The sequence below is a fragment of the Scomber japonicus genome, chromosome 4, assembly GCF_027409825.1.
Source record: "Scomber japonicus isolate fScoJap1 chromosome 4, fScoJap1.pri, whole genome shotgun sequence".
Classification (NCBI taxonomy): Eukaryota; Metazoa; Chordata; class Actinopteri; order Scombriformes; family Scombridae; genus Scomber; species Scomber japonicus.
The window spans coordinates 15,214,743-15,239,677 of record NC_070581.1 but is presented as its reverse complement, the minus strand read 5'-3'; the positions used below and the strand labels follow the sequence as shown (position 1 = coordinate 15,239,677).

The following is a 24,935-nucleotide window of genomic DNA, read 5'->3' as shown; positions in this document are numbered from 1 at the left end:
TCTGAGTACGCCTATGTATTTGTGTTTGGTGTCCTCGCAGTATTATCCACCTCCGCCACACAAAATAATCCCTTCGACTCAATTCACTCTAATAAGCGTAAAACCCAGCGATGATAGCTCAAGTAATAACCAAGACCATGAATTTAGTAATAATAATACTGGCTAATTTAAAAGGAAAATGATACTCAGAAAATGTGTTCTAGCCATAGTGTTTTCTTTTTTTATTAACCCTTGCCTGTGTGTCTTGACATACAGAACCGTGGCTGCCACCAACATGAATGAGACCAGCAGCAGGTCCCACGCTGTTTTCACCATCGTCTTCACACAGAAGAAACATGACAGCGAGTCAGACCTTTCCACAGAAAAGGTCAGGAGACAAGACAGACAGCCCACCTTTATGATACTTTAATTAGATTGTGAAGCATGCGTAGTATGTACAATTTTTAAGATTATAATCACATGCTGTTGGGAGTGCATTTCTTCATACAGATTTTTATTTAAAAGTCCATTATTTTGGCTAAGATGTCTCCTGTAGTCCTCTAGGTTTGTGGTGACGTGGAAGGAAAAAGAAAGCCATTTTAGATTTGACTTAACGTAGCATTTCCTCTGACTGTGGAGAGACAAAGACCTCTGTGTTATTGTAAATACAATGCCCATTGTATTAAGCCACTCTATCAGATTTTACTGCCTAGCTGCATCTCACTCCACAGTAATGTTGAAATGTTAAGAATAGTTGCCTGCACATGCATAGGAAGTGTTGTACACTTCCTATGCATGTGGTTTTGTAATATTTTGGCTGGTTTGTTTTCCTTTTTAAAAACATCTTGATTTTAGCATTAAGTGTGGTTCAGTAGCGTGCTCATCTTTTCTCAGTTTGGTATCATTCAATTGTAAATTATTCATAAGCTTTATGGATTTTAAAATGTATTTCCTCCCTCTTTAGGTCAGCAAAATTAGTCTGGTAGACTTGGCAGGGAGTGAAAGAGCAGATTCAACTGGAGCTAAAGGTACCAGGCTAAAGGTAAGACTTCCATTATCATGTACCCCCTGCGGCTATATAAACAGTTGGAAAACTTGGATCAACTTGAAATAATCTCTTTTTTTCTTCTGTGGCTGCAGGAAGGAGCAAACATCAATAAATCGCTCACCACATTAGGAAAGGTTATCTCTGCCTTGGCTGAAGTGGTGAGTCTTCTGTGTCTAGTTCTATTCTTTTTTTCTCCCTCTGCTCCTACTCATTTTGAGCCTTTTCTCTTACCCTCTACAACTTGACCCTGTCCTCTCAAGGAATTCATATTTGTAGTCTGGCATGCTGTAATGTATGCCCTTCTGTTTTCTCTTCTCTTGTCCTTGAAATGCCTGCTTACACAGGATAACTGTACCAGCAAGGTAAACCCTTTGACAGCTCAATCACTAACCTCTGATTCCTCCCATGAACCAGATTTGACATCCTTTTGCCATGTGCATTGTTTGATGATGTTGCACAGTGTTCTCCCACAACAGTTTTTATCATCGAAGTGCCGTGCATTTTGGCACCATGCACAATAATACCAACATTTCTTGCACAGGGGCAAAAGGGCATCAAATTTGGTCTCTATTCATTTTACCTGATCCCTTGTTGATCCCATACATATAAGGTTTTTTGCAATGGTATATCATATTGTCAAGTCTTAACTGCCATCACTAATTTTCAGTGTTTAAACAGAAAGCCACACAGTTGTTTTTTTTCCCTCAGCCAGTCAAATTAATATTTTGTTTATTGCAGAGCAAGAAGAAGAAGAAGACCGACTTCATCCCGTACAGAGACTCTGTTCTGACATGGCTGCTGAGGGAGAACCTTGGTATGAACGTTAATATCATTTGATAAACATCCTTAACTGATGGAATTTATGTATGCAAACTGTGTAGCAAAATCCCAACACCCTGACAGCAAGAAAAATTGAACCATCTGTATCCTGTTATATGGAGGAGGAGGGGTAAAGAAAAATAAAAAATAGAGCTAGTGTACATTACTCTCCGCTAATTTAAGAAGAACACTGTCAGCAGACTATATTTCATCCTAACTAGACAAGCACACCCGTCTCCTTGGTTCAGACATGCATCAAGCTGAGTGTTCGGTTATCTTCAATCTAAGCTGACACATGTCCTATGTAGCTGTTCAGTTGAATAAATAAGTATTGCAAAATGCAGTGGAGAAACAGTTTATTTTTAAATAGATCTAATACTGATCTATCTTGTTTAGGTCCACAAATATTATGTCAGACAAATGAGCTTTTACCTGCTTTGTCACATAATTGACGTCTTTCCTTGATAACTTCTTGAACTTTGATAACCAGGTGGAAACTCCAGAACAGCTATGGTAGCTGCCCTCAGTCCTGCAGATATCAACTATGATGAAACTCTCAGCACACTCCGGTAAGCTTTCCATGCAGGATGGAGATTGTAACTTACAAATGAATTCCAGTTAATTATTTTCATTACAGTTTTATCTCGATTTTCAAAGCCCTTCCAAATAAAGTCTATTTTTGTTTGTAGCTACGCTGACCGAGCTAAGAACATCAAATGCAATGCTGTTATCAATGAGGATCCCAATAATAAGCTGGTGCGCGACCTGAAGGACGAAGTGAATCGACTGAAGGAGCTGCTCCGTGCCCAGGGCCTAGGAGACATCCTGGACAGTGAGTTAAATGCTATCACAGCGGTCTATATAGCATTTACCTCCTCTCTCAGGGCCAAGCACAAGTTGGCAACATGTTCTATCCTCTTTATTGTCTCATTGCTTTCATCCATCCAGCTTTCTTTCCATTGCAGTGCCTCTACTTGTGCATTACATAAAACTATAAAGACTTCAACAGATTTTTGAAATCTATTTACCTCTATACTGATTTATTATGCCTTCTTACAAAGCAAAATGTATAAATTGTATTTTGTAATATATGTTAAATATACTGTATAAGAGGACATTTATACAATAGTTGAAGATGTATACTTTACAAAAGTATCTCTAAATCACTGAAATGAAAGATCATATGGTCACATGTGGCTGCCTATGACTGACAACGTTAGGTTGTTTAAAGCTGCATTAAAATATCACACTTCATTTGATATACACAAGAATAATGACTCATAGCCTAGTCTATTAAAGACATGATACACTCATTAATAACTTCTAACATCTGTTCTGATTAATAACCTGGCTACTTGCTAATTATTAGATCTAGCCCAGTTTGTTCTTCTCATGTATTAGCATGTTTAAGACACAGAGCAAAGCATCCATAAAAAAGATAAATACTTGGAGATGTTTGAAAATATCTTTAGAACAGCAGTAAGCTGTTCATCTAGATGGAAACATGATCTATAGGCTGCACGATTTCGATTTTTTACCAATTTCCCAAATTGTGACTCTAATTGCTATCAAGTTAGAAGCTAGCTGTCATCTTTGTTTGGATTAAGAACGATAATGGAAATACCTTCAGAAAAACAATAAGTGTTGTTATACAACATGCTGGGGTTTTCAAAGATTGCAAAGTATTTATCTTTTTAGAGAAACTGATTCTTAGTTCTGCGACTCACACATAACATGAGAGATGCAAAGTGGAGCTTGCTTAGATGATGCCTAATGATGACATGGCACTTCATTAAAGAAGTCATATCATGTCATTTCTTCTCATCCTTGTTATCGTTCTCATTTTGCTCACTAAGAAATTTCTGTAACCTTTTCCTTCCATTCTACTGGTGCTGACCTCTGACCCTTCTCATCTTTTTCCTGCTCCCCCCCCAGTTGATCCTATGGGGGATGATTGCCCAGGAAGTGGAATCAAATGTGTGTATATGTGTGGTAGTCTTGCATTGTCTATCACTATTTGCCTTAATGATAATAGCTAACATTGCTTATGCCCCCCATTACCTATGTACGAAACCTGCTACCAGCTTTGCATGTAAATGCTAAAAAAAAACTTAAAGCTTTGTAGTGAGAGACTCAGAAATGCAAGGCTTGCATAGGTGTGCTGATCTGGCGAGGTTTAGCATGCCAGTAAATTAGCTTGCTTTGCGCTTGTGTTGCTGTTATTTTTCATAATGATGGGGGTGAGGCAGCTTTTTACAAGTTCAAATCCATCTGTAGTACAAGTTACTATTGGAGTATCCCTTTTTAGAAACATAACATGACATAGCTCGTCTGTCTTCCCCACCCCCAACACACCTGCATCATTTACTAAACATGTCAGCATTTAACTCACTTTCTCAAGCTTCTTTTCTTGCCAGCTGTGTTTCTCTTCATTTTCTTTTATTTTACAAATCATCCACTGCAGGTGACAATGCTCAAAGCCTTAAAATGCAACTTCTCATTTCTCAAATTGAGACTGAGAACTACGGACGGAAAGGTGCATAATTTATCATTTCTAAGTAGCCACACTAGAGGTGTATGTATACAGAGTTGACCAACTTCATGTTTTTTGATAGTTTGTATTGAATAGTTAGTTTGCTACTGCTGTATTCTCACAAACCCCCGAACGCATCCTGTCCTTTGAGTTAATATTCTTAGTATGATAGTCTTATTGCTCCTAACCTGTGAGGTGATCCAGACCAAAAGAAGATGTTCACCTTTTCCTTTACCTGTAGGTATCGGTAAAGTCGAATTTCTCCATCAGCAGGCCTTGATGCATTCCCTTTTTTTCGGATGAGAAAAGCTTATATTTCCTGTGTCAGCGACTGTTTTATTCCCAAAGTGTCAGCACCTCCCAAAACCATCCTTTTATCGGCCATTCAGCTTTCAGTTTGGTTTTAGTGGACATCGTGTCTGTTACCTCAAATGTCCTTGAAGCCATTAGATTGACATGAACTGCCTGACCTTTACAGAGGCTGCTGTGGCTCTGTTATGGTTTGTGTGGTCGTGTGTGCGTGTGTGTGAGTGCACACGTGTGTGCAGTGAATCACACGGCACGACTGCGGGCTGAACTTTGGCCGCATGTGTCAACGACTCTCAGTCTCTGTCCCTCCCTTCCCCCATCCTGTAGTTGATACCCTGATAGCAGTTTTCACACAGTATGTTCCCATTCACACTGGAGTTCATAGCAAAATCAACACAGTGACATCAGCTTATTCTTCAACATTGTATACACTGGAAATTAAGTGCTCAGCGTTAACTACTGTGCACTGTAATTCTAGCTCACTTAAAAACAGCCCTCTGGAAAATCTCTAACAGAGTAGAAACTGAAATCTTTTCTCTGGAAGTTGAATGGTTGCGAGCATTACTCTTAAACAGTCTGGAGTGAAATCTGCTGCTCTCTGTAGCTGACCATAATGCTGGGTGTTTGTCTTAACCCTTTGACGTACAACACGTGTCTTACATTGGTCTTCCCTCCCCTTTTTGTCCTTTCTCTTTCCCCCCCATCTACCTCCTCTTTCTGTCTTCCTCCTTTTTTATGTGAAATTTTGTTCCTCCATTTTATGTGGTTTATTCCCCCTATCCTGTCCCGGACCTATCCCACTTCTCCGTTTTCTGTCTCCCTCTTTCTCTTTTGCTGTTGGCTCAGACCTCAAAGACATTCAGAACAATAAGAATAGATACTTGAGTGCCTCAGAGAACCAACGCCCTGGCAATTTCTCCACAGCCCCTATTGGTTCCCTGACAGCCTCTCCATCCTCTGGCTCACTGTGCAACCAGGGGGGCTTGCAGTCGGTCACAAGCATCCAGGAGCGCATCATGTCTACACCTGGAGGAGAGGAGGCAATCGAAAGACTCAAGGTAAAGTAGTCCTGTGTAGGCTGCTGCAGTGTCCCGCATCATTCTTCTCACTCTGCTCAAACCCTCTATGACTACTTAAATGTCCATCTTTAAGGCATTTCAGGCATCTTTTTGCCCTCCAGCTATGCCCTCAGTAAGGTTAAAAGCTGACCCATGTAGTGCTATGTACAACAACAGGCTAGATGTTTGTGCTGTAATATCTCATTAACTATTGGGAGAAAACACTATTGGAACATACTTAAAAGACATGCTTAATTATTAATTATTATAAATCAATTGTTATTGTTTAATTTCTTCCTGTAGCTCTCATTTAGTATCTGCCACCAAAATATTGATACTGATAAATGTGCTTTTACCACAAGTGTGTGGCACAGGAGGGGCTTCCCTAAGGGCTTATTCTTATAAGACTATCCTATACCATAAACTATATACTACTAACAAACAATCATTTTTAATCATGATATATCAATTATTATCTCGTCATTTGATTTGAGCCTAATATAATATTATTAGTAATATTTGATAAGATAATACAGGTTGAAGTATCTTTAGGTGTCTGTAGAAGGTGCATCTTTCAAAATATAAGAATTAATGTGAATAGATGCTGAATGAAAGTCAAAAAATTGAAAGAATTATCAGCACATGCAGTGTAACAAGTTCAGTAAATTAAGAAGTCAATTTTATGTTAATAAGGCTGTTTCATTTTAGCCCACACATAGCCTTCAATCAATCTATCAGTCCTCATGTGGCCTGTGAGCTTTGTATCTCTCACACTGGCAGCAGACCTCTCGCTCCGTTGATAAGGGAGCACATAGGATTGCAACAACCAACTATGAGGAGCTGCAGTTTCCATGGCAACCATGGTGCCCAGTCTGTCTGTCATCCAATGACGTCAAGCACCAACGCAGATACGGAGGAAATTGGACCAAAATAGATTCAGTCTTATTGGCTTTTAGCTATAATAGTGAGACGCATGTACTATTCACATCCTTTGTTCTTCAAAGGTGTGGCAGCTGTTTTTGTTTGGTAGTTTAGAAATGAAGGTTAAAGTGAAAGTTTACAATCCTTGCATAACATAACACCATTGTCAGTATTTCCCTAAATAGCAATGTATTATAATGTTAATCAAATATGACTGTGTGCTGCATTATTATACCTTTACAGTTACAAATGTGTCATGTCACAGAATATATCAATATCCAGAGAGCTAACTATGTCACTGCTTCAAAACGATGAAGTGGCAGGGGCTGCACTGATGCTTAGCAGAGCTTCAAGCTACTTTCCCAGTGAAAGCTTAATTAGTTAATAAAGGAACTTGACCAAGAAAGCAGGTTTGTCCTTAGTAAACTAAAATAAGTCTCATGAATCCAGAGACTGGGTGGGTTTATTGTTACAGAACTAAACATGCAGCACTGCTAATAGTTATGATAACATTTTTCCTCTCACACTTTGCGCCTCTGTGTTCAGGAATCGGAAAAGATCATTGCCGAGCTCAATGAAACATGGGAAGAGAAACTGCGAAAGACGGAAGCAATCCGCATGGAGAGGTCAGTATTGGCAGACCACATCCATTCATTTCCATCTGTCATCTCAACATTTGTGGGGGGGGGGGGCTCTGTGATTCATGTTCTCCAACCTCCCTTCAACTCGTCTGTGTCCAGTCACAACCCCCCAATAGCTTCGTACCCTTCTGTGCTGTCTGTCTCACTTTCCTCACCAACTGCTTGCGTCTCATTTGATCTGCACTCATTCTGTCCTCTTCCTTTCCTCTCTCTGTCGTCTCACTCTGCTGCACACGCACACACACACACACACACACACACACACACACACACATCCATCTCACACCCTTTCGCCCCTTTTACCCACTGATCTGTGGCTGCAGACGTCAACCATGTTACTGTCTATCCACTGAGTCTCACTGGTACCATTCTCTGCCTGTTGCCTCACCACAAATCACTTGGTGTAATGTTGCACACCATCACTTCTCATCCTCTTTCTCTTATCAACACAAAATCACTTTGCTGAAGAAAAAAAAAAGGCCTGTACATAGATAGTATAGTGTGTGTATGCATGTATATAGAAGAGTAGCTATAAAAGCCATCACATTTAACTGTTATTCTTAAATCTAAAACTGTCTTTCCTTCACCACAGAGAGGCCTTGCTTGCAGAGATGGGTGTCGCAATTCGTGAAGATGGAGGCACTTTGGGGGTCTTCTCTCCAAAAAAGGTAGGTCAGATATGACACACGTATATAGACACTGATGGTGACAGGCGGCAGACTGTGTCAAATGTCCCCTGTGTGGTGGTGATGCACATCCTTCCATCGTCACTCCCTCAGTTCTGTTTCCAATGTTATCTTTTCCATGTGAAGCCTCCGTGTGCCGTCACTGTTTTTTCTCAACTGCTCTCTTTATCATTTCTGTCTTTCTTTCCATGTTTATCCTTTATTTGCCTCCTCCGTGTACTCAGCTTAGCCATGCTGATGGGAATTTTGATTGTTTTCCCACCAAGAAGGTTTGTTGAATCAAATAGGCAGACAAATCACCTTTCCCACACTTGATGTAGCCCAGTAACTGACAGAGATTAGTGAAGTTTTTCGTAGTGATCCATCATAATGTCCACATTAAGAGCATTTGTTACTGCCCCCAGTCCACAGACCTGAACTTTTTTTCCCCACCATATTTGATTGACAGCCTAACGTATGAAGATATGACAAGTGATTCTGCATTTAAACTACTTTGATGTTAAAATTCACATTAACCACTTAACTGAGGTTTTAGTTTGAGTATAATACTTGGCACTGCCGTTGTAGATTATTCAAACCTTTCCTTTAGCTGCTTAGAGCTCTTAGTGCTGTCATGAGGCATATTGAATATCAAGCAGTGGTACATTCCCCTTCCTGCTAATTGTTGTGTTTTTTAGTTTAGTTTTTTTTCTCCTCCTTTTGTTCACATCCATTTGTCTGTCCTTCATTTCTTTTTTTCTCTCATGCTCTGCCTCTCCGTGGGTTAGCAATTGGTTGAGAAGCCTTGTGATCTCTATACAGACTTTAATGGGGTGTTTTCCCCAAAGAAGGTTGGTGGTTTTGAGGAATATTTGCTAGCATCGTTTGAGTAGTAGTACTGTGGTGCATCAGACTGTAGAGGCGTCAGCACTGTGGCTATGTGACCATTTCTGTTCATGTAGAACCATGTAGACCACTCAAGTGTTTGATATGAAACTGTGTTTTCTAGATTCAGAAAACTGATGGAAGAAGTACAATTCTAGAACTTTTTTCATAACACACTGTTTGTGCACTCCTTTCATGTTTCATCCTTAGACTCCACACCTGGTTAACCTCAATGAGGATCCTCTCATGTCAGAGTGTCTGCTCTACTACATCAAAGATGGAATTACAAGGTAACCAAATCTTGAATGATGACATTGAAATGCTGGAGAGGATGTGGAAAGGTTTGGAATTCCTCCCAGGCAAGGTCTCTGAAAAACTACCCTGTCTTTAATGTTTCTTCTACTTATGTTAAGCAAGAGGAACTTTCAGTGTCAGGAGAAACTGGTCTTAAAATATACCAGTGATCAAAAAATGACTGTGCAAAACGACTTTTCCTTCCCTCTTTGTCCATTTTCAACTCTTCTATAGACCATTTCTGTTGAGTATTTTGTTACAGTCATGCCCCAGGGGGACAATGATAGATGGTAGAACCACAGATGAAAGAACCCACAGTACTTTAGAAGTGCTGCCTTCTCTTGAGTAATGCTTTAAAGGTCCCATTTAACTTATGCTGCTGATTTTTTTTGCCCAAATGGCTGCCAGTCCAATGAGTGAGCAGTGTTCACTCTCTCAAAATGGCCTCTTCGTTTGTTGCAGGGTGGGTCAGGCTGACGCTGAAAGACGACAGGACATTGTCTTAAGCGGAGCTCATATCAGGGAAGAGCACTGTGTCTTCCGCAGCGAGAGGAATGCCAATGGAGATGGTGAGACCCCATATTCTGAGTTTTCTTGCTTCATGTATGCACGTGAATATCTGGATTCTTTTGAATTAAGATGAGTTGATGGGAAGAATGGTCAAATTAAAAGACCAATACCTATAGCTCTGAAATAGCTGCGGAAGCAACTCAAGACACTTTGTCAATGATTGAAATACAAAAGTATGGTCTCCAATTAATTTAATCAGTTTCTGTTGCTAATGTAAAACCTTTAAATATGTCATTATCCTCTAAATGGTGGTAAGCACTACATACACTCAATGAGCTATTTGTACAGCTCTATTTAAAAATGAAAGATGAGATTTTCAGAGTGTTTGACTGATTATTGTCTGGTGTGTTTTTTCTGAAGTGATCGTCATGCTCGTGCCCTGCGAGGGATCAGAAACGTACGTAAACGGCAAGCGTGTCGAGGGTGCAATCCAGCTTCGTTCAGGTACGTATCTCATTTTTGGAAAGTTGTAAATAATCTTTAAATGGGATTTTTGAAAGATCTCCAAGATAAATGAGTCTGATGAGACTGATTTCCTAATAAGCATTAATGATTGACTTTATATAATGAGTTTCCCCTTGGACTTTATAAATCACAGTTATAAAATGTGGGTTACATTATGATGTTACTCTTAAAATGGTTCTTACATCAGTTATAGCACAGATGGAGCAATGTCTTTGCAAGTTTCAAGCTTTCAATGCTTATTCCTGCCACACATGTGCTGTACCTTCTTTCAGGAAACCGTATCATTATGGGAAAGAACCACGTGTTCCGCTTCAACCACCCAGAACAAGCCAGGGCTGAAAGGGAGAAAACACCATCTGCTGAGACCCCGGTGGAACCAGTGGATTGGACCTTTGCTCAGAGAGAGCTTCTGGAGAAGCAGGGCATCGACATGAAGCAGGAGATGGAGAAAAGGTACGCAATTCACCCTGTTGTTTTATTTAGATAGTCTGATTTATGGATTGTATAGCATGTTTGCTATGTTGTGTGATGCATTTCACAATATATTTTACACTCCTACGTAGACTCACTGAGATGGAAATCCTGTACAAAAAGGAGAAGGAGGAAGCAGACCAACTTCTGGAGCAACAAAGACTGGTGAGTTCAAATCAGCTGGCATTTAATCAAACCCACTTTGAGTGTTTTCTATAATCCCACTAGAAGTAGAAGTAGACAAGTTAGCAATAACTGCAGAGTGGGTTTAATAGGTGTTAAAACATAACTTATATGATGTTTTCTGCAAGTGAGTTATATTATAATTAAAGGTAGCTTCTTGAGTGATTTAGATGAGCTAATTTGTGATTTTGTGTGTGATTTTGAGTGAAATGCATTTCAGGATATGTATCATGAGCGGGATACAAAGTTAAAGCATGGTTTTCTATGGTCAATTACGATTGGAAAGCTAGTTTCGTTTTTTGGATGATCATTTCACTTGGTCTATTTAAATCTGACTAGTACTAATTCTCACTCTGAGCTGACACTTTTGAGACGTGTGTGTGTGTGTGTGTTTGTGTGCGCGTGTGTGTGTGTGTGAGTGAATCACACTTTTACTTCTAGCGCATGTCTGTTCTTCTTGCATGGAAGTTTTTCTGGTTTGAGACAGATGAGCTTTTAATCGCCTTCCTCTTGAGTTTAACTGATTTTTCTGTAGCAATTTGACTGAGCGAGTATTAGATCGTAAAGCTTTCCCCTTTCCAAAATCCCCGTTTTCACTTTTTTTGTGTCTTCTATAGTGTATTTGAATCTTGCAAAACAGCAGTTTACAGCTAAATTGTATTCCATATCGAGATCAAAATTGAACAAAAAACTGATTGAATACTGCTCAGTATTGAAACGCATATCCTTGTTTTTCTAAAGTGTCGCTGCTTTTGCATGGTTCATGTTAATAGCATGTTTTCTTAACTCATTCAGTACTGGTTCTGGACTAAGTTGCAGTGTTTGCTGTTGAGCTGGTCAACTTTAAGGTGGCTGTTGATTTGCTTTGATTAGATTTCTACTCTAGTTTTCTTGCTCTGTTTTGTCTTGAGTTTCATCTCTTCAATGCAGTTGCTGACATGTACAATGCATTGTGATAACAATTCCTGCTGTAGTTTTTGATTGATAGTGACAATGTGGTTTCTCATTGACTTCTTTGGCTACCTCTCTGCTAGCCTTATCTGGCGTCTGTGTAGCGCACTGAGGGCACGGCTCAACAACAGAGTTATCACTGCTCACAGTTGAATCACTGAATCACAGACCTCTTCCATACATTCATGGTTTTATGTGCAAAGCTACAGGCATAGGGTTCAGACTCCCAGCGACATAACATGTCCAATTTTAGATATAGCTTGAAAACCTGAAACATCTGTACCCACTGGTTGTGATCTGTAATGTACTTTGTCTACAAAAAAATGAGAAACTGCATTTTTTTCCAACTAACTAATCTTTCTTGTAGTGGATTAACACTTACCTCACCTCTGCCTCTCCTCTCTCTACTGGCTTTCTGATCAACTGCAAGAACACTCTTGTCTTCTAACTCACCGCTAATACTAAAGCCACTCAAACCTTCTGGACTAAAGGGGGGAAAGCTTCAAAATCCATCTACATGCATGCCATGCATGCCACGGTAGCATGTTTGGGATCCAGCTTTCAAATCACTAAATTATCATTTACGAAGAGGATTATCACAAAACGATACAGAAGTGCTCCAATCAGCAATTATCCTCTATAGTTCTTTTCTAATCATGATAGACATGCTTTACCTTTTTACTTTTAATATCAATATGCAACATTGGGAATGATATCATTAAAGCTGAGCTTTCTGAGATGGGAACAGACTTTACTTCAAGTTAATATTTTAATTAGTATTCATATCTCCATCACCATTTCACCAGAGAGAAACATAAGAAAGACAAACTGACAAGAAAGTCAATGAAAGCTACTGTTTGTTGGATTTTCATTTTTTTTGTTTTTCCATCTTTATTTTGAACATAATTCTGTGAATGATACTGCATGTTGACATACATCTTGTACAATAATGATGTATGCAAAATATTTCAATAACATTATTAAAGTGTAATAGTTCTCCTTGGTAAATATTCTAATCTTAAGCCTTGAAAATCAGAACATCAAAATTCTGATTCTGATTTAACTTCCACTTGGCTCATGGTTGAAGTTCCCGTGTTGCATATTCATACCTTTTTATTCATTCTTTTTTAAAAGTCATCCTTTCATCCTCTCTTTGATTTCCCATTGTAATTTCTCCTTTTTTTGGGAACCATTTGGTTTGTTTCCTGTGTTGTTTTCTCAAGGATGGCGACTCTGATAGTGGGGATGACTCAGATAAGAGGTCTTGTGAAGAAAGCTGGAGACTGATCACTTCCTTGAGGGAAAAGCTGCCCCCCAGCAAGCTACAAACCATAGTGAAAAAATGTGGATTACCCAGCAGTGGGAAGAGAAGAGAGCCAGTCAAAATGTACCAGATCCCTCAGCGGCGCCGCATCACCAAGGACTCCAAGTGGGTGACCATCTCCGATCTGAAGATCCAGGCAGTCAAAGAAATCTGTTATGAAGTAGCGCTCAATGATTTCCGACACACACGGCAAGAAATTGAGGCACTGGCCATCGTAAAAATGAAGGAGCTTTGCGCTAGCTACAGCAAGAAGGACCCCAATGAGCGGGACTCGTGGAGGGCAGTGGCTCGTGATGTATGGGACACTGTAGGGGTTGGTGATGAGCGGATTGAGGATGTCATCACCACCCTGTCTCGACCAGGAGGCGTTGTTATGGATGAACTAAAGGTGCACATTGATAAACTTGAGGACATCTTGCACGAGGTTAAGAAACAGAATAACATGAAGGACGAGGAGATCCGTGCTCTCAGGAATAAAATGGTCAAAATGGAAAAGGTTCTTCCGCTCATCACCCCAGAGAGCCAAGAAAAGACTCCCAGCTTACCCACTACTACTATTAGCGCAGCCAGAACTCCAAGCCCTCTAGAAGGAAAACCTCCTGTGCCTGAAAAGCCTGATCCTGAGGATGAAGATTCACAAACAGGCCATTGTACAGGAGATGACTCAACCCTAAAGCGAGGCCACATGCGCTGGATGCGCCAAGAGCAGTTACGCCTTAAAAGCCTTCAGCAGCAGGAGATCTCCAAACAGCTCCGCCGGCAATCGGGGCCACACCGCTTTATACCGCCAGAAGACCGCAAGCTACGCTTCCCCTTCAAAAGTAACCCTAAGCACCGCAACTCATGGAGCCCGGGTACCCATATCATTATTACAGATCAACAGGTCATTGAGCTAAAGGTGCCCAAAGAAGCTGTAGAGGAAGAAGAGGGAGACAGCCAGCCTGTGGAAGGAGTACAGTTTAGAGAAAAGATGGCTGCTTCAGTTATTCAAGTCACTCCTCCATTGCCAAGCCCATCAGTCCAGCGCAGAAGCAAAGACTTGGAGCAAGGATTAAGCCAGGGTCACAGACATAACTATAGGAACAACCAACACCAACAGCCCCATGAACGAGGCCGCAGCAACTCTTTGAATCATCGCCAGCGGCCCTCTGGCTCCATGGAGTCACTGCAGCAGTCTGAACCTAACAGGAGGCATTCGCAGTCTTTCTACCAGCCCCGCCACCATCAGAACCAGCCAGCACATCCCCAGCCACACCATCAACGACCTTGCCACTATAATAGCATGATGTATACAGACGGAAGCTTCAATGGCTACCAGCAGTACCATCACACTGACCATGCTAATCATCCAATCAACTTTCAGGCACCGCCGCGAATGCGTAGGCAGATGTCTGCTCCAAATCTAAAAGCCAGCAGAGAGACAGCAGTCTAAGTGGGACTTGTGGAATGAGGAACTAGTTTGATATACCTTTTAGTAGGCAAACACATTACAGATCACAACAGCTCAGTATCATGTGAGTCAAACAGCTAAAACTGTGACTTTTGCACTTGATCAGTGTGTTATTGGTTGATCCAAAAGTGTTATGTATGTATTATAGAAAGACATTTTATCATCGTCATAATATATGCCGTTTTAAAAGTTTTTGCTGCATCGTGTGAGCTGTCACCACTAGCATAGGGAGAGCTGTCATAAGGAATTGAAGCCAACAGACGATAAGAGGACTATTTTTTTTTTTTTTTCAGAAGATGCATGCCATCCTTACTCTGTTCATTTTTCAGCATGTGTGACAATTCATTCATCATGCTTTGATTTGCCAAAATTATCTTCATGGCTGAATTTCTGAGTTTACATATTTGCCATTTTAGTATTGTTTTTATCCTGAATGAATTTAGCCACTACATTAAGAGGACATTGATGCGTCTCCATTTTAATCAAGACTTTTGTTGCTGTAGCCCAAATTAGTCACCGAAAAACACCCTGTATTTATTTCTACATGTGTACCATGTCATTGAATGTTAGGATTGAAGAATCACTTCTCTTTTTCAATTTTACATTTTGTGTCCATGTAACATTTTCTGTCATAAATCCTCATTAGCTTTAGATCTGGAATGGAAAGACCAGTATGTCAGATATGTTAACATTGATTATTATGGAATAACTTGATGCACTAGTTGAATGTGTGACTGCCAATCTTAACAGACTGAATTAGCGGTTAAGGAAAGTGGTATTCAAAGTGCCTTTTTACGCACTAACTTTTCCTGCTGTGCATTTACAGTATTTACAAGTGTCTTCTTTCCCTTCCTTTTTAATTCAGTGTTTATGCACAAGATATGCAGCTAAATTTCACAAACTAGAATAACTAACCTAATCAAAACTAACATTGTAGTAATAATGTACTGATTTATTTAAATTCTTAGTAAGCCACTTGATTGCTTGATCCCAGACTTACTTTCTTTTTGGATGTATTTCAAATATAGAAGTGCCACCTACTTCTATTATAGTATTTTGCATTTCCTCAAGTCATGGATAAGCTGTATAATTAGTTACTAAATACACAAATGTTACGCAATAAGTTACTCCCAAAAATGTATTTTTATACTTCCTTTACAAACAACCCACATCTCACATATTGGTATATTTGTCTCCAGGATGTTTTCAGTAAAAATACTATGTTCCTGGAGCTCACAAAAGACCCTATCACATGTAAGAATCACTAGGCTGAAATGCTGGGACCTAACCATAAGAAGTTACATAAAAAGACACAATCCAGAATGAATTATATCTATAGTATCTATCTATATATATCTATTTGAAAGTTTCACTCTCAGAATGATAAAAACAATCCCCCCTCTCTTACTATATAAACCCCACATTGAGAACTGAGCTCTCAGTCTCATGCCTTTTTACAATTACATTTTGGGTTTGTGGTTCACTGAGTAAGCACAGAGTTCACCGTCTTTCCAGTGGATGTCCTACAGAGTGTTGTCATGGTTCCCAAAGACTCGCCTTAAAAAATGTTGGAAAGAAGACAACGAATTGATGTGTTTGCATAATGTTATTTGGGAGAAGTATCCATGTCAAATGAGATTTTGAGGACTGCCTTGTTTTCTGCCTTGCTTCACATCCCACAAAAACATGAAACCTGGATAGATCTGTTAGAGATGGTCTATGAAATCAGTGGTTGATGTTAGGTTTGGGGTATTTTTTCTCTCTGTGCTTTAGCTGACGCTTATTTGGATAAGCAGCAACTCTGCTTCTCAATCTGTCTTTTCCTTGCTGCATTTGTAGCTTTACAAGAACCCAATTATGATTACATGTCAGTACCCCTTCAAATCATTTTAGAGAAACATGACACTCCGCAGCATGGGAGAGATGTTTAAGGACTATCAAAATGTTAAAGGTTCAGAATGATACAATGATTTTTCTGTGTTTTTTACTAAGTTGACAGCATATATACTCTGCCTTAACTGTGCTGTAACAAAAACCAAATGATATAATGACATATGCAAGTCTAGTGTCCCCACCCTGTGCTGTTTAGCATCATGACCTTGTGTCTTCATGACTATCGTTGCATGCAAAAGCTTACATCTCTAATAAATGCTCAGCTGAAGAATGTTATTTAACGTATGCACTGGTGCTGATGGCTACCAGGTAAGCTGGAAAGTATACAACATCAAATGGACAATGTACAGTGTACTGTTCTTTTGAAATATACATATATGTCTGTGTTAGGTCTCATTTCAAAGTGTCTGTTGAGTGTTGTACGTCTATCTGCTGTTTTTTGACTCTGCAGTATCAAGTGCCTCGTTGTGGCTACCAAGTTGTGTTGCTCCTTAATCATGCACTTTGTGCAAACATATAGTACCTGTTGGAACACACAGGTTTAAAGAGGATATACTGAATCCCTGTGATGTTGGAGGTTTATTTTCAAAGTATGACTGAAATAAAATGACATGCTCCAAGTGCAGTTATTTCTTATATATGAGTGGGGGGTTTTTCACAGCCAATAAGCTAGTTTAAGGACAGAATCAGATCATTATATGCATGCACTACAGCAGAAAAGACTAAACCATTTGAGACATTATATTATTGTGTCTACATTACATTTAAAATTAATCTACATCTACAGTTTTCTTATTAGATTCAATTATTTTTTATTAACTACATAATGGCAATGTCACACATACATTTGGAACATGGGGAAGTAAAATGTGTTGTAATGTCCTTGTTATTTATTATACATTCAGCCATCAAACCTACTTGAGAATTTAGATATTCATGCTTTGAAGCTGCCTCAAATACTGCTCCACATGGTTTAATATGTTAAACTTTGAGTCACAGTAGCAGCTTCAGTAAAACTTGATTGGATTTGTAAAGGTTGCTTGAATTGAGAGAGAATTCAACTTTTAGCTCGCTGGTAGGATTTCAGCAGGGAGGAGGTTACTGACAAATGAAAAGGCTGCATTGTCTTCCCAGAAGACATTGAACAAACAGGATGAGGTCATCGGGACCACAGCCTGTCCTGCTCTGATGATGATGATGGCGCCCCTCATTGGATTACAGTTGACTCAGCTTCAACCAGCACCTCACCTCTTCTACTCCAGCCATTTCTCTCCAAATATATGATGTGTTATTTCTTTCTTGGAGTTTCATTTCCAGAACATTGTAAAACCATTACACGTACACACAAAAAGACAAATCACTGCAAAACGGCAACATTTTTCATTGATTGCTTTGGCTTTAGACTTGAGCTACACACTATTCTTTAGTAGTGTGTCTAGATAGTTTAATAACTTCTCTTTTTTTGAATTGAACTCTTTAATTATGTCTGCTTTTTAATTTGGGGTTATATCTCATTGTTGATAGTGGACATGATTGTTGATTGTGTAACTTATTTTATCACCATCAGATTTTTAATTAAACATTAGTAGCTTTGACTGCTAATGTTTCACATATATACAATGTGTCCATAGTAAGATCATGATATGTAGGGTTTAAGTAAAGCATCCAAAATCCTTGTTTACATCTCATTGCACATTTACTGTCATTGTAAACCTACTTCCATCTTACATTTATTCCATAAATATTTATACATCCAGCAGGATCTTGCATTGTACCATCTGGACAAGTTGTCAAAGTCTTAAGCTCTCATTTTTGGTGTACAGTTATAGCTGGTTTTGTTCTAATATTTCAAACCATAAAATGAGTAGTAATCATATGATAAGGGACACAGTGTGTTCTAGGTTGAAATGTGGGACTTTTGGCTAACTGAGCTCACCTGTTGTTGCGGCTGATGGACACTTGTCCATGTTCTCTCTCCTCTTCCCTATGTTGGTGTCCAGGTTTACGAGAGCAAATTGCAGGAACTTCAGAAACAGGTTGAGACTCGTTCGCTAGTGGCCGAGACACCTGATGAGGAAGAGCTGGAGGAGGAGGAGGAAGAGGAAGGTATGTACCATAAACCTTTAGTCTTGCAGATATTTATTTACATACTGTATTTAAGCCCCAAAACTTAAAGTCTGTTCTCTTCCACATTCTCTGTCCAGAGCCTAAACCGCTGGGATGTGCGTACAGTCTTTTCTGTCTCATAATCAAAAAGAACATTATGTCAACTTCATTCAGATTTATTAAAATGTTAATATTTCCATACTAATTACCCATTTAAGGTATTAAGTCAAAACATATGGTAAATCATATATCTGCTAATCCCTTGGAATAAAGCGCGCTACTAATGTAACAGTAATTTAAACCATCACCTGAAGTTTGAAGGACCATACAAGCAGTTTTTCATGTTTTTTAGCCCTTCAACTAAAAATTGCCTCAATTTTACTGGAAACAATTTTCCAAATTAAGCTACGTATCTAGATAAATGTACTGTACCTTCCAGAAGTACTGTTCAATAAAGTACAAAACACACTGAACAGAATAATCTTTTTGTCTGTGTCTTAACTATTTTAGAAAAAAGCTCTAATTTACTTCTGTTTTTAAAAATTACTGTTTTAAATATTCAGAGCATGACAATTAATAATGGTATTAAGAGCGTTAAAATGAAATTCACACATTTGGACACGGTAAAGTGAATAAATGGTGACTTTAACAAGGTAATATTGATGGAATACCCAGCATAATAGATAAAACAAGAAAAGACACTGGTATGGTCCTTTTGGGTTTTATGTGCATTTACATTGTGTGTGTGTGTGTGTGTGTGTGTGTGTGTGTGTGTGTGTGTCCATCCATGTTAACATCATCTATGTCCCCTGTCTGCATACAGTGCCGTGGACTCAGCATGAGTTTGAGCTGGCTCAATGGGCCTTTAGGAAGTGGAGGTTCCATCAGTTCACCTCCCTCCGTGACCAGCTGTGGGGAAACGCCGTCTACTTGAAGGAGGCCAATGCCATTAGTGTGGAACTAAAGAAGAAAGTACGTTAAATGATATTTTAGGTTACTTCCTTACAGGACATAGTTTAAGCATTGCTAAAAGTTTTCCAGTTTTGACAGTGATGGAAGAATTATAACTGAATATTAGTTAATAATTTGAACTGAAAGGTCTAAAAACTAAATATTAAAATAATAAAAAAGAAAAAGTTGGACACTCAAACGAGGTGTTATACAAATTGAATGAAAAGCATGTAAAGAATGATACAAAATCAGTGATCCTTAATGCAGTTATGGACCTCACTCTCCTCCAATAATGTTGTCGCCTAGCAGCCAAACCAGCAGAGATGAATCAGCCATAAACATCAGATTCTTGTGACGATGTTTGTGAAGCAAGAGCACTAAAGACATGATTTACTGTCCTGAGTCTTTTACACAAACCCATATGATGTCAAGAAAGGCGCCTCAAGATTGATTTAAGATTTCTTTTTATTGCACACTGATACTTGTGATTTATTTAAATGGACACACAACTTAAAACATAGTGTATGTTTGACATAATGCACCAGCCAAATCCTTTAAATCATCCTTGGTAGGGCGTTGACTTACTGTCATATACAGAAATTGAATTTGTTACAAATCAAAAGCTGGTCCGCTGTGGTCAACCTTCCTCATCAGGATGACCTGTGTGATTTATGGTCATCTATCTAGTTCTTGGCGCTAAATGATTGATACTGGAGATGACTCATCTCTCACAAAGACATTTTCTTGTGTATCTTTGAGTGTCTGCCTGTCTGTAATTTATATCCAGTGTTGCTAATTGGTTTAGCATATTGATGCCGGAGTGTTCTAAGAAGGGGAAGGCACAAAATGGTGGGTGGTATGGATTTATTTGACTTTTTAACCTTGCTGTACCTGCAGTAAAATGGAGCCATATGACAAAAGAAATCTTAATCGTAGTTATGAATAAAGGTTCTGTGCTTTAAGTCAGGTTGGATCCTCATGCTTGTTTTTTGCTGACTTGGCCTGATGTCTTTTTTACTCTTCTTTTTCTCTTCCCTTTCTACCCTTCAGGTCCAATTCCAGTTTGTGTTGTTGACAGACACGCTGTACTCTCCACTGCCCCCTGAGCTCCTGCCACCAGAGCCTGAGAAAGAACGTGACTCCAGGCCTTTCCCCCGCACCGTGGTGGCCGTAGAGGTTCAGGACCTCAAGAACGGAGCCACGCACTACTGGTCCCTTGAGAAACTCAAGTAATGACCTTAACATACTTTAAATTAGTTATTGTTTTAGTTAGTTAAAATGACATGCTTATTCATAGACATGCAGCATGTCTGCTGTAGCTCAAATGTTGTGAAGTGTTGTAAATATTTCTCATGGTTTCAGTGTCAGATAGGCTCAACATGATACTTAACAGTACAGGAAACATATCATGAATACTGAGGCTGATATGTGTATAGTATCAATTCTTTCAGGCCATTCGGTGAGCCATACCGTCCGCTCTCTTTCTGCTTCTCATTAATGTTGAGTGCACTCCTGCGTCATTCACAGGCAGAGGCTGGAGCAGATGAGAGAGATGTATGACCGCGCTGGAGAAATGGCCTCCGCCAACCAGGAGGATGGCGAGGGCTCTCTGACAGGAAATGACCCCTTCTACGACCGCTTCCATTGGTTTAAACTTGTGGGGAGGTATGTAATGCAACAGCAGGAAAACACATGTAAAAAACTAAATGTTTTTGTGGCTAACTAATTCAACAAGGCAGCTTTTACAATCCACTTATTTAAGATGGGTTGAGGCTTTTACTTCCATTCCATTTTTCACTTTCATGGTCAAATTCTGTCACACAGATTCATTTTCTGTCATTACAGGCATATGTATCAGTGATGTCACATGTTTTGGCACCATGTTTTATCATTTCTTTCTGTTGTTTTGTTTTTCTAATGTAAATCCTTTCATGTTTTTGGTTTTTGCCACATTTGTTGTTTCATTTGGTTCTTGATTTCATGTCATGTATTTATTCATTTTTACTTGACGTCATGCTTTGAGTTTTTTTTTTCTTCTCATAAATTGTTTCATTTTCATACATCTTGTATGTCATTTTACTGTTGCCATTCTCACGTTGATATTCAGTTCATACAAAAGCTTGTTAACGACATAGTGGATTTGGATAATGTGGAAATTTGTGGCATTATGTATTCTATCCTCTTTCAGACAGCATACGTTATAGGATTTATACGTTAATCCTTCTAAACTGGCATTTCATTTTTGGTATAAAATGGTCATGTTTTCTATAAACTGGTGTGACACCTTACAGCTTCTTGTAATACCTGCTCTTTATGAAATGAGTCCTTCTGCTACATTTGCAATAACTCCAAAGTGTAGAGAATTAATTCCTGAGCGAGTAATGCCAGCATACAGAGCAAAAAAAAAAAAAAAAAGTCTCAATTGATTTGGTTTAGCTAAGTTAGCATGTGCCATCTTGACTGATTAACGTATAAATGCTGTTCATGGTTGATTACTTGGCAATTCATACGGTAAAAAAGCGTGTTTATCATCTTTATATCTGTGTATGGTTTTATGTTATTTGTGATAGTAAACTAATACACCATTCATGATTATCGTGCCAAAGTGAAGTATCACTTACAGTATAAGCCATACTCAATGAGCTCCAGTGGCCTGTTTAACTCTTACATCATTGTTACCTTTCCTTGGTTCTTGCCACTGTTCCCAAACCACCAACCCCCTTCAGCTCCCCCATCTTCCACGGTTGCGTTAACGAGCGCCTTGCTGACCGTACGCCCTCGCCCACCTTCTCCACCACCGACTCCGAGATCACCGAGCTGGCTGACGAGCGCCAGAGCGAGATGTCCGACTTGATCGACGATGAGGCGTTTGTGGACGACACCAGCTCGGATGCCGGCACAGAGGAGGGTTCGGACATCTTCAGCGACGGACAGGACCCCTTCTACGACCGCTCCCCCTGGTTCATCCTGGTGGGAAGGTTGGTGACCAGCAGTGGCTTTCCCACATCCTCAACACACAAGCTGGGACTGGAGTTTGGGGGTGCTGGCTTGGTTTAATGATTTTTGTTTTGTTTTACACGGATGTAGAGCAATTTAAGATGTAGTTGGATGGCTGAGTTTTATTTAAAAAAAAAAGGGGGCAAGTAAACAATTAATGAATGTAGCTGAGAAAACAAGTAAGAAATGTGTTATTTTAAGTACAGTGTATGTCTTGAAAGAAAATTAACAGCATATAAGATGTAAGGCATCATCGTTTGCCTTGTATTATTTAGCATCTGTCAAGTCAGAATCATAAAAAAATGTGAGCAAGTACTAAAAATGTATAGCACTTATTAATTATCAGTAAAGCCTTCCCTGGTAAAAGAATAATTTCAGAATCAGATCATGTATTCATAGCAGCTTTGCAAGAGATAAATTGGACCAGTTTTGAATTTAACACGATTAGTCATGCTTCTGTGCCGCCCAGGCCTGCTTTGTAATAGCTGCTTTTAATTTAGACTCAGTCCCAAAAAATTGAAAAGCCACCACCCTTTTCACTCCACCTCCTCCCAGAGTGATGTCTCATCCCCCGCCACCATCGCAGCGCTGACTGTATTAACTCCCATCTGTGTGTGAATTACATGTATTTTCTGTGTCTAAGTTGATTTTTGGTTTGTCATTTTATGTTGTTTTTTTTTTTTTTTTTAATCCCTTTAAATCCTGTTTGAGTTTTATTTATTTCATGTATTATGTTGTGGTTAAAACATTTGTTCTATAACCTTGTTTGTTTTAACATTTTTCTCTCAATGTATTGTAGGTGATATTAACACAATGGTAGATGGCAGTCACCTTCATAATAATGCTTGCTTTGTAATATGTTAGTTTTAATACATGGTTAGGATGGAATTAATATGCTGCAGCAGCACATGAAATCACAGCACACATTGTACCGGGGGCTGTAGCCTCAGAGCTATAATAAACACGGAGTGCCAATCTCAGAATAAGACGACAGATCGATGCAGACTGCGAGCCAGCCAGACTCTGCAACAGCCGTAGCTCAGCTACCTGCGTCACTGTGACTTCAGAGATTTTGTAGATTGATATCTCTCCTCCGCCTTGGCCTTGAGTCTCCCTGCAAAGAGGAGGGGGCAGGGGAGGAGGCAGAGAAAGAGGAGGTCAGCATGGGTGCAGCAAAACAAATCAAGTCCCTCAAAACAAAATGTCAGCGAGTGAGAGACTAACATCACCATAACACGACACAGTAAAGCACTCTTCAACTGCTGCATCCCAGGCGATCTGTCATCACCCCTGTCACACAGTTTAAAAATAAAGTGGAAGGTTTAAGCTGCTGCTGATTTCAGTGCCCTTAAGCATCTATTGTATGATTTTCTGTTCTTTTTCTTTATTTTGTTTTGCTTGTCTCTTAACATATTTTTTTACTAATATTTGACTGTTTGTAATGGTAGTCTTTAAAATATGCTAAACACTTGTCAGCCTGTAGAATGTAGAGCTACCCGAAAATCTGTCTGTGATTAATATTTAGATATATTTTGTATAAGCTTAATTAAATGGAACAGATAACATGACAGTTATATAAGAAGAAAATCACACTGCAGCAGATGTTCCACTCTGCACCAGGATCAGGTTTTCATGTCTCTCTCATCCTTCTTACTCTCAGAGCTTTCGTGTACCTGAGCAACCTGCTCTACCCTGTACCACTGGTTCACCGTGTTGCCATAGTAACAGAGAAGGGCGAGGTGCGTGGTTTCCTGCGCGTGGGGGTTCAGGCTATAGCTGGTGAGTAATTAATGAGATTCATTAATGAGCAAGACTGTCAGAGTCTTTACTCTCTTCTGGTTCTGTCTGGTTAATCACTCCTTTATGTGAAAATCTTTACAGTTTTGCTTTGGTTACATAGATTGTGATATTTGTATTTGTCAAACTTTATTAGTATGGAATATGGAAATAATGTAGTAGCTGAAATACATACGTTTTGCCACTTAATCAATTGCATGTATTTACCCAAGCCAAAATACTGAATTGATTTATGGTTGGAAGTTCTTTTTTCATATCAGTGTGAAAACATTTTGAAGCCAACGATCAGTGGCAAAAGAATATTCCTTGATAGTCTCTGTGTATTCTTTTTGATGTGCTTTGACACTTTAAGTCAGCTGCATCTTTGATAGATCCTGATAAGAGGTTGTTTTGTCTCTTTGTAGCTGACGAGGAAGCCCCAGACTACGGGTCAGGAGTTAGACAGTCGGGAACCGCCAAGATTTCTTTTGATGATGAGTACTTCAAAAAGGTAAGCCCTGAATCACATAAAAGTTGTTTTAAACTTAAGGACAGAGAGTGGGTGTGAAGCCATCAGAGAAAGTTCTGATACGTTAGAGTTTCATGCTGTCTCATTTCCTGGTTGTAATCTTAAACAATGAAGGGA

At 39.4% G+C, this 24,935-nt stretch overlaps 1 protein-coding gene across 3 annotated transcripts in view; it reads left to right on the top strand.

The window, feature by feature from the left end:
- Positions 1-24,935, top strand: part of kif1b (kinesin family member 1B) — a 57,379-nt gene that overhangs the window by 20,150 nt on the left and 12,294 nt on the right. Inside the window, exons 7-28 of one of the 3 annotated variants that reach the window (XM_053317764.1) lie at positions 256-367; positions 944-1,021; positions 1,120-1,185; positions 1,766-1,841; positions 2,337-2,415; positions 2,536-2,678; positions 3,782-3,823; positions 5,535-5,746; positions 7,214-7,293; positions 7,901-7,976; positions 9,069-9,148; positions 9,615-9,721; positions 10,083-10,166; positions 10,460-10,640; positions 10,751-10,823; positions 18,460-18,565; positions 19,389-19,537; positions 20,567-20,745; positions 21,044-21,181; positions 22,243-22,494; positions 24,174-24,292; positions 24,715-24,800. In XM_053317764.1, coding sequence (XP_053173739.1) covers positions 256-367; positions 944-1,021; positions 1,120-1,185; positions 1,766-1,841; positions 2,337-2,415; positions 2,536-2,678; positions 3,782-3,823; positions 5,535-5,746; positions 7,214-7,293; positions 7,901-7,976; positions 9,069-9,148; positions 9,615-9,721; positions 10,083-10,166; positions 10,460-10,640; positions 10,751-10,823; positions 18,460-18,565; positions 19,389-19,537; positions 20,567-20,745; positions 21,044-21,181; positions 22,243-22,494; positions 24,174-24,292; positions 24,715-24,800 — 2,518 coding nt within the window. Of the gene's footprint in view, positions 1-255; positions 368-943; positions 1,022-1,119; positions 1,186-1,765; positions 1,842-2,336; positions 2,416-2,535; positions 2,679-3,781; positions 3,824-5,534; positions 5,747-7,213; positions 7,294-7,900; positions 7,977-9,068; positions 9,149-9,614; positions 9,722-10,082; positions 10,167-10,459; positions 10,641-10,750; positions 10,824-13,015; positions 15,147-18,459; positions 18,566-19,388; positions 19,538-20,566; positions 20,746-21,043; positions 21,182-22,242; positions 22,495-24,173; positions 24,293-24,714; positions 24,801-24,935 lie in introns of those variants that run through there. The other 2 variants (XM_053317761.1, XM_053317763.1) reach the window with 2 other exon arrangements.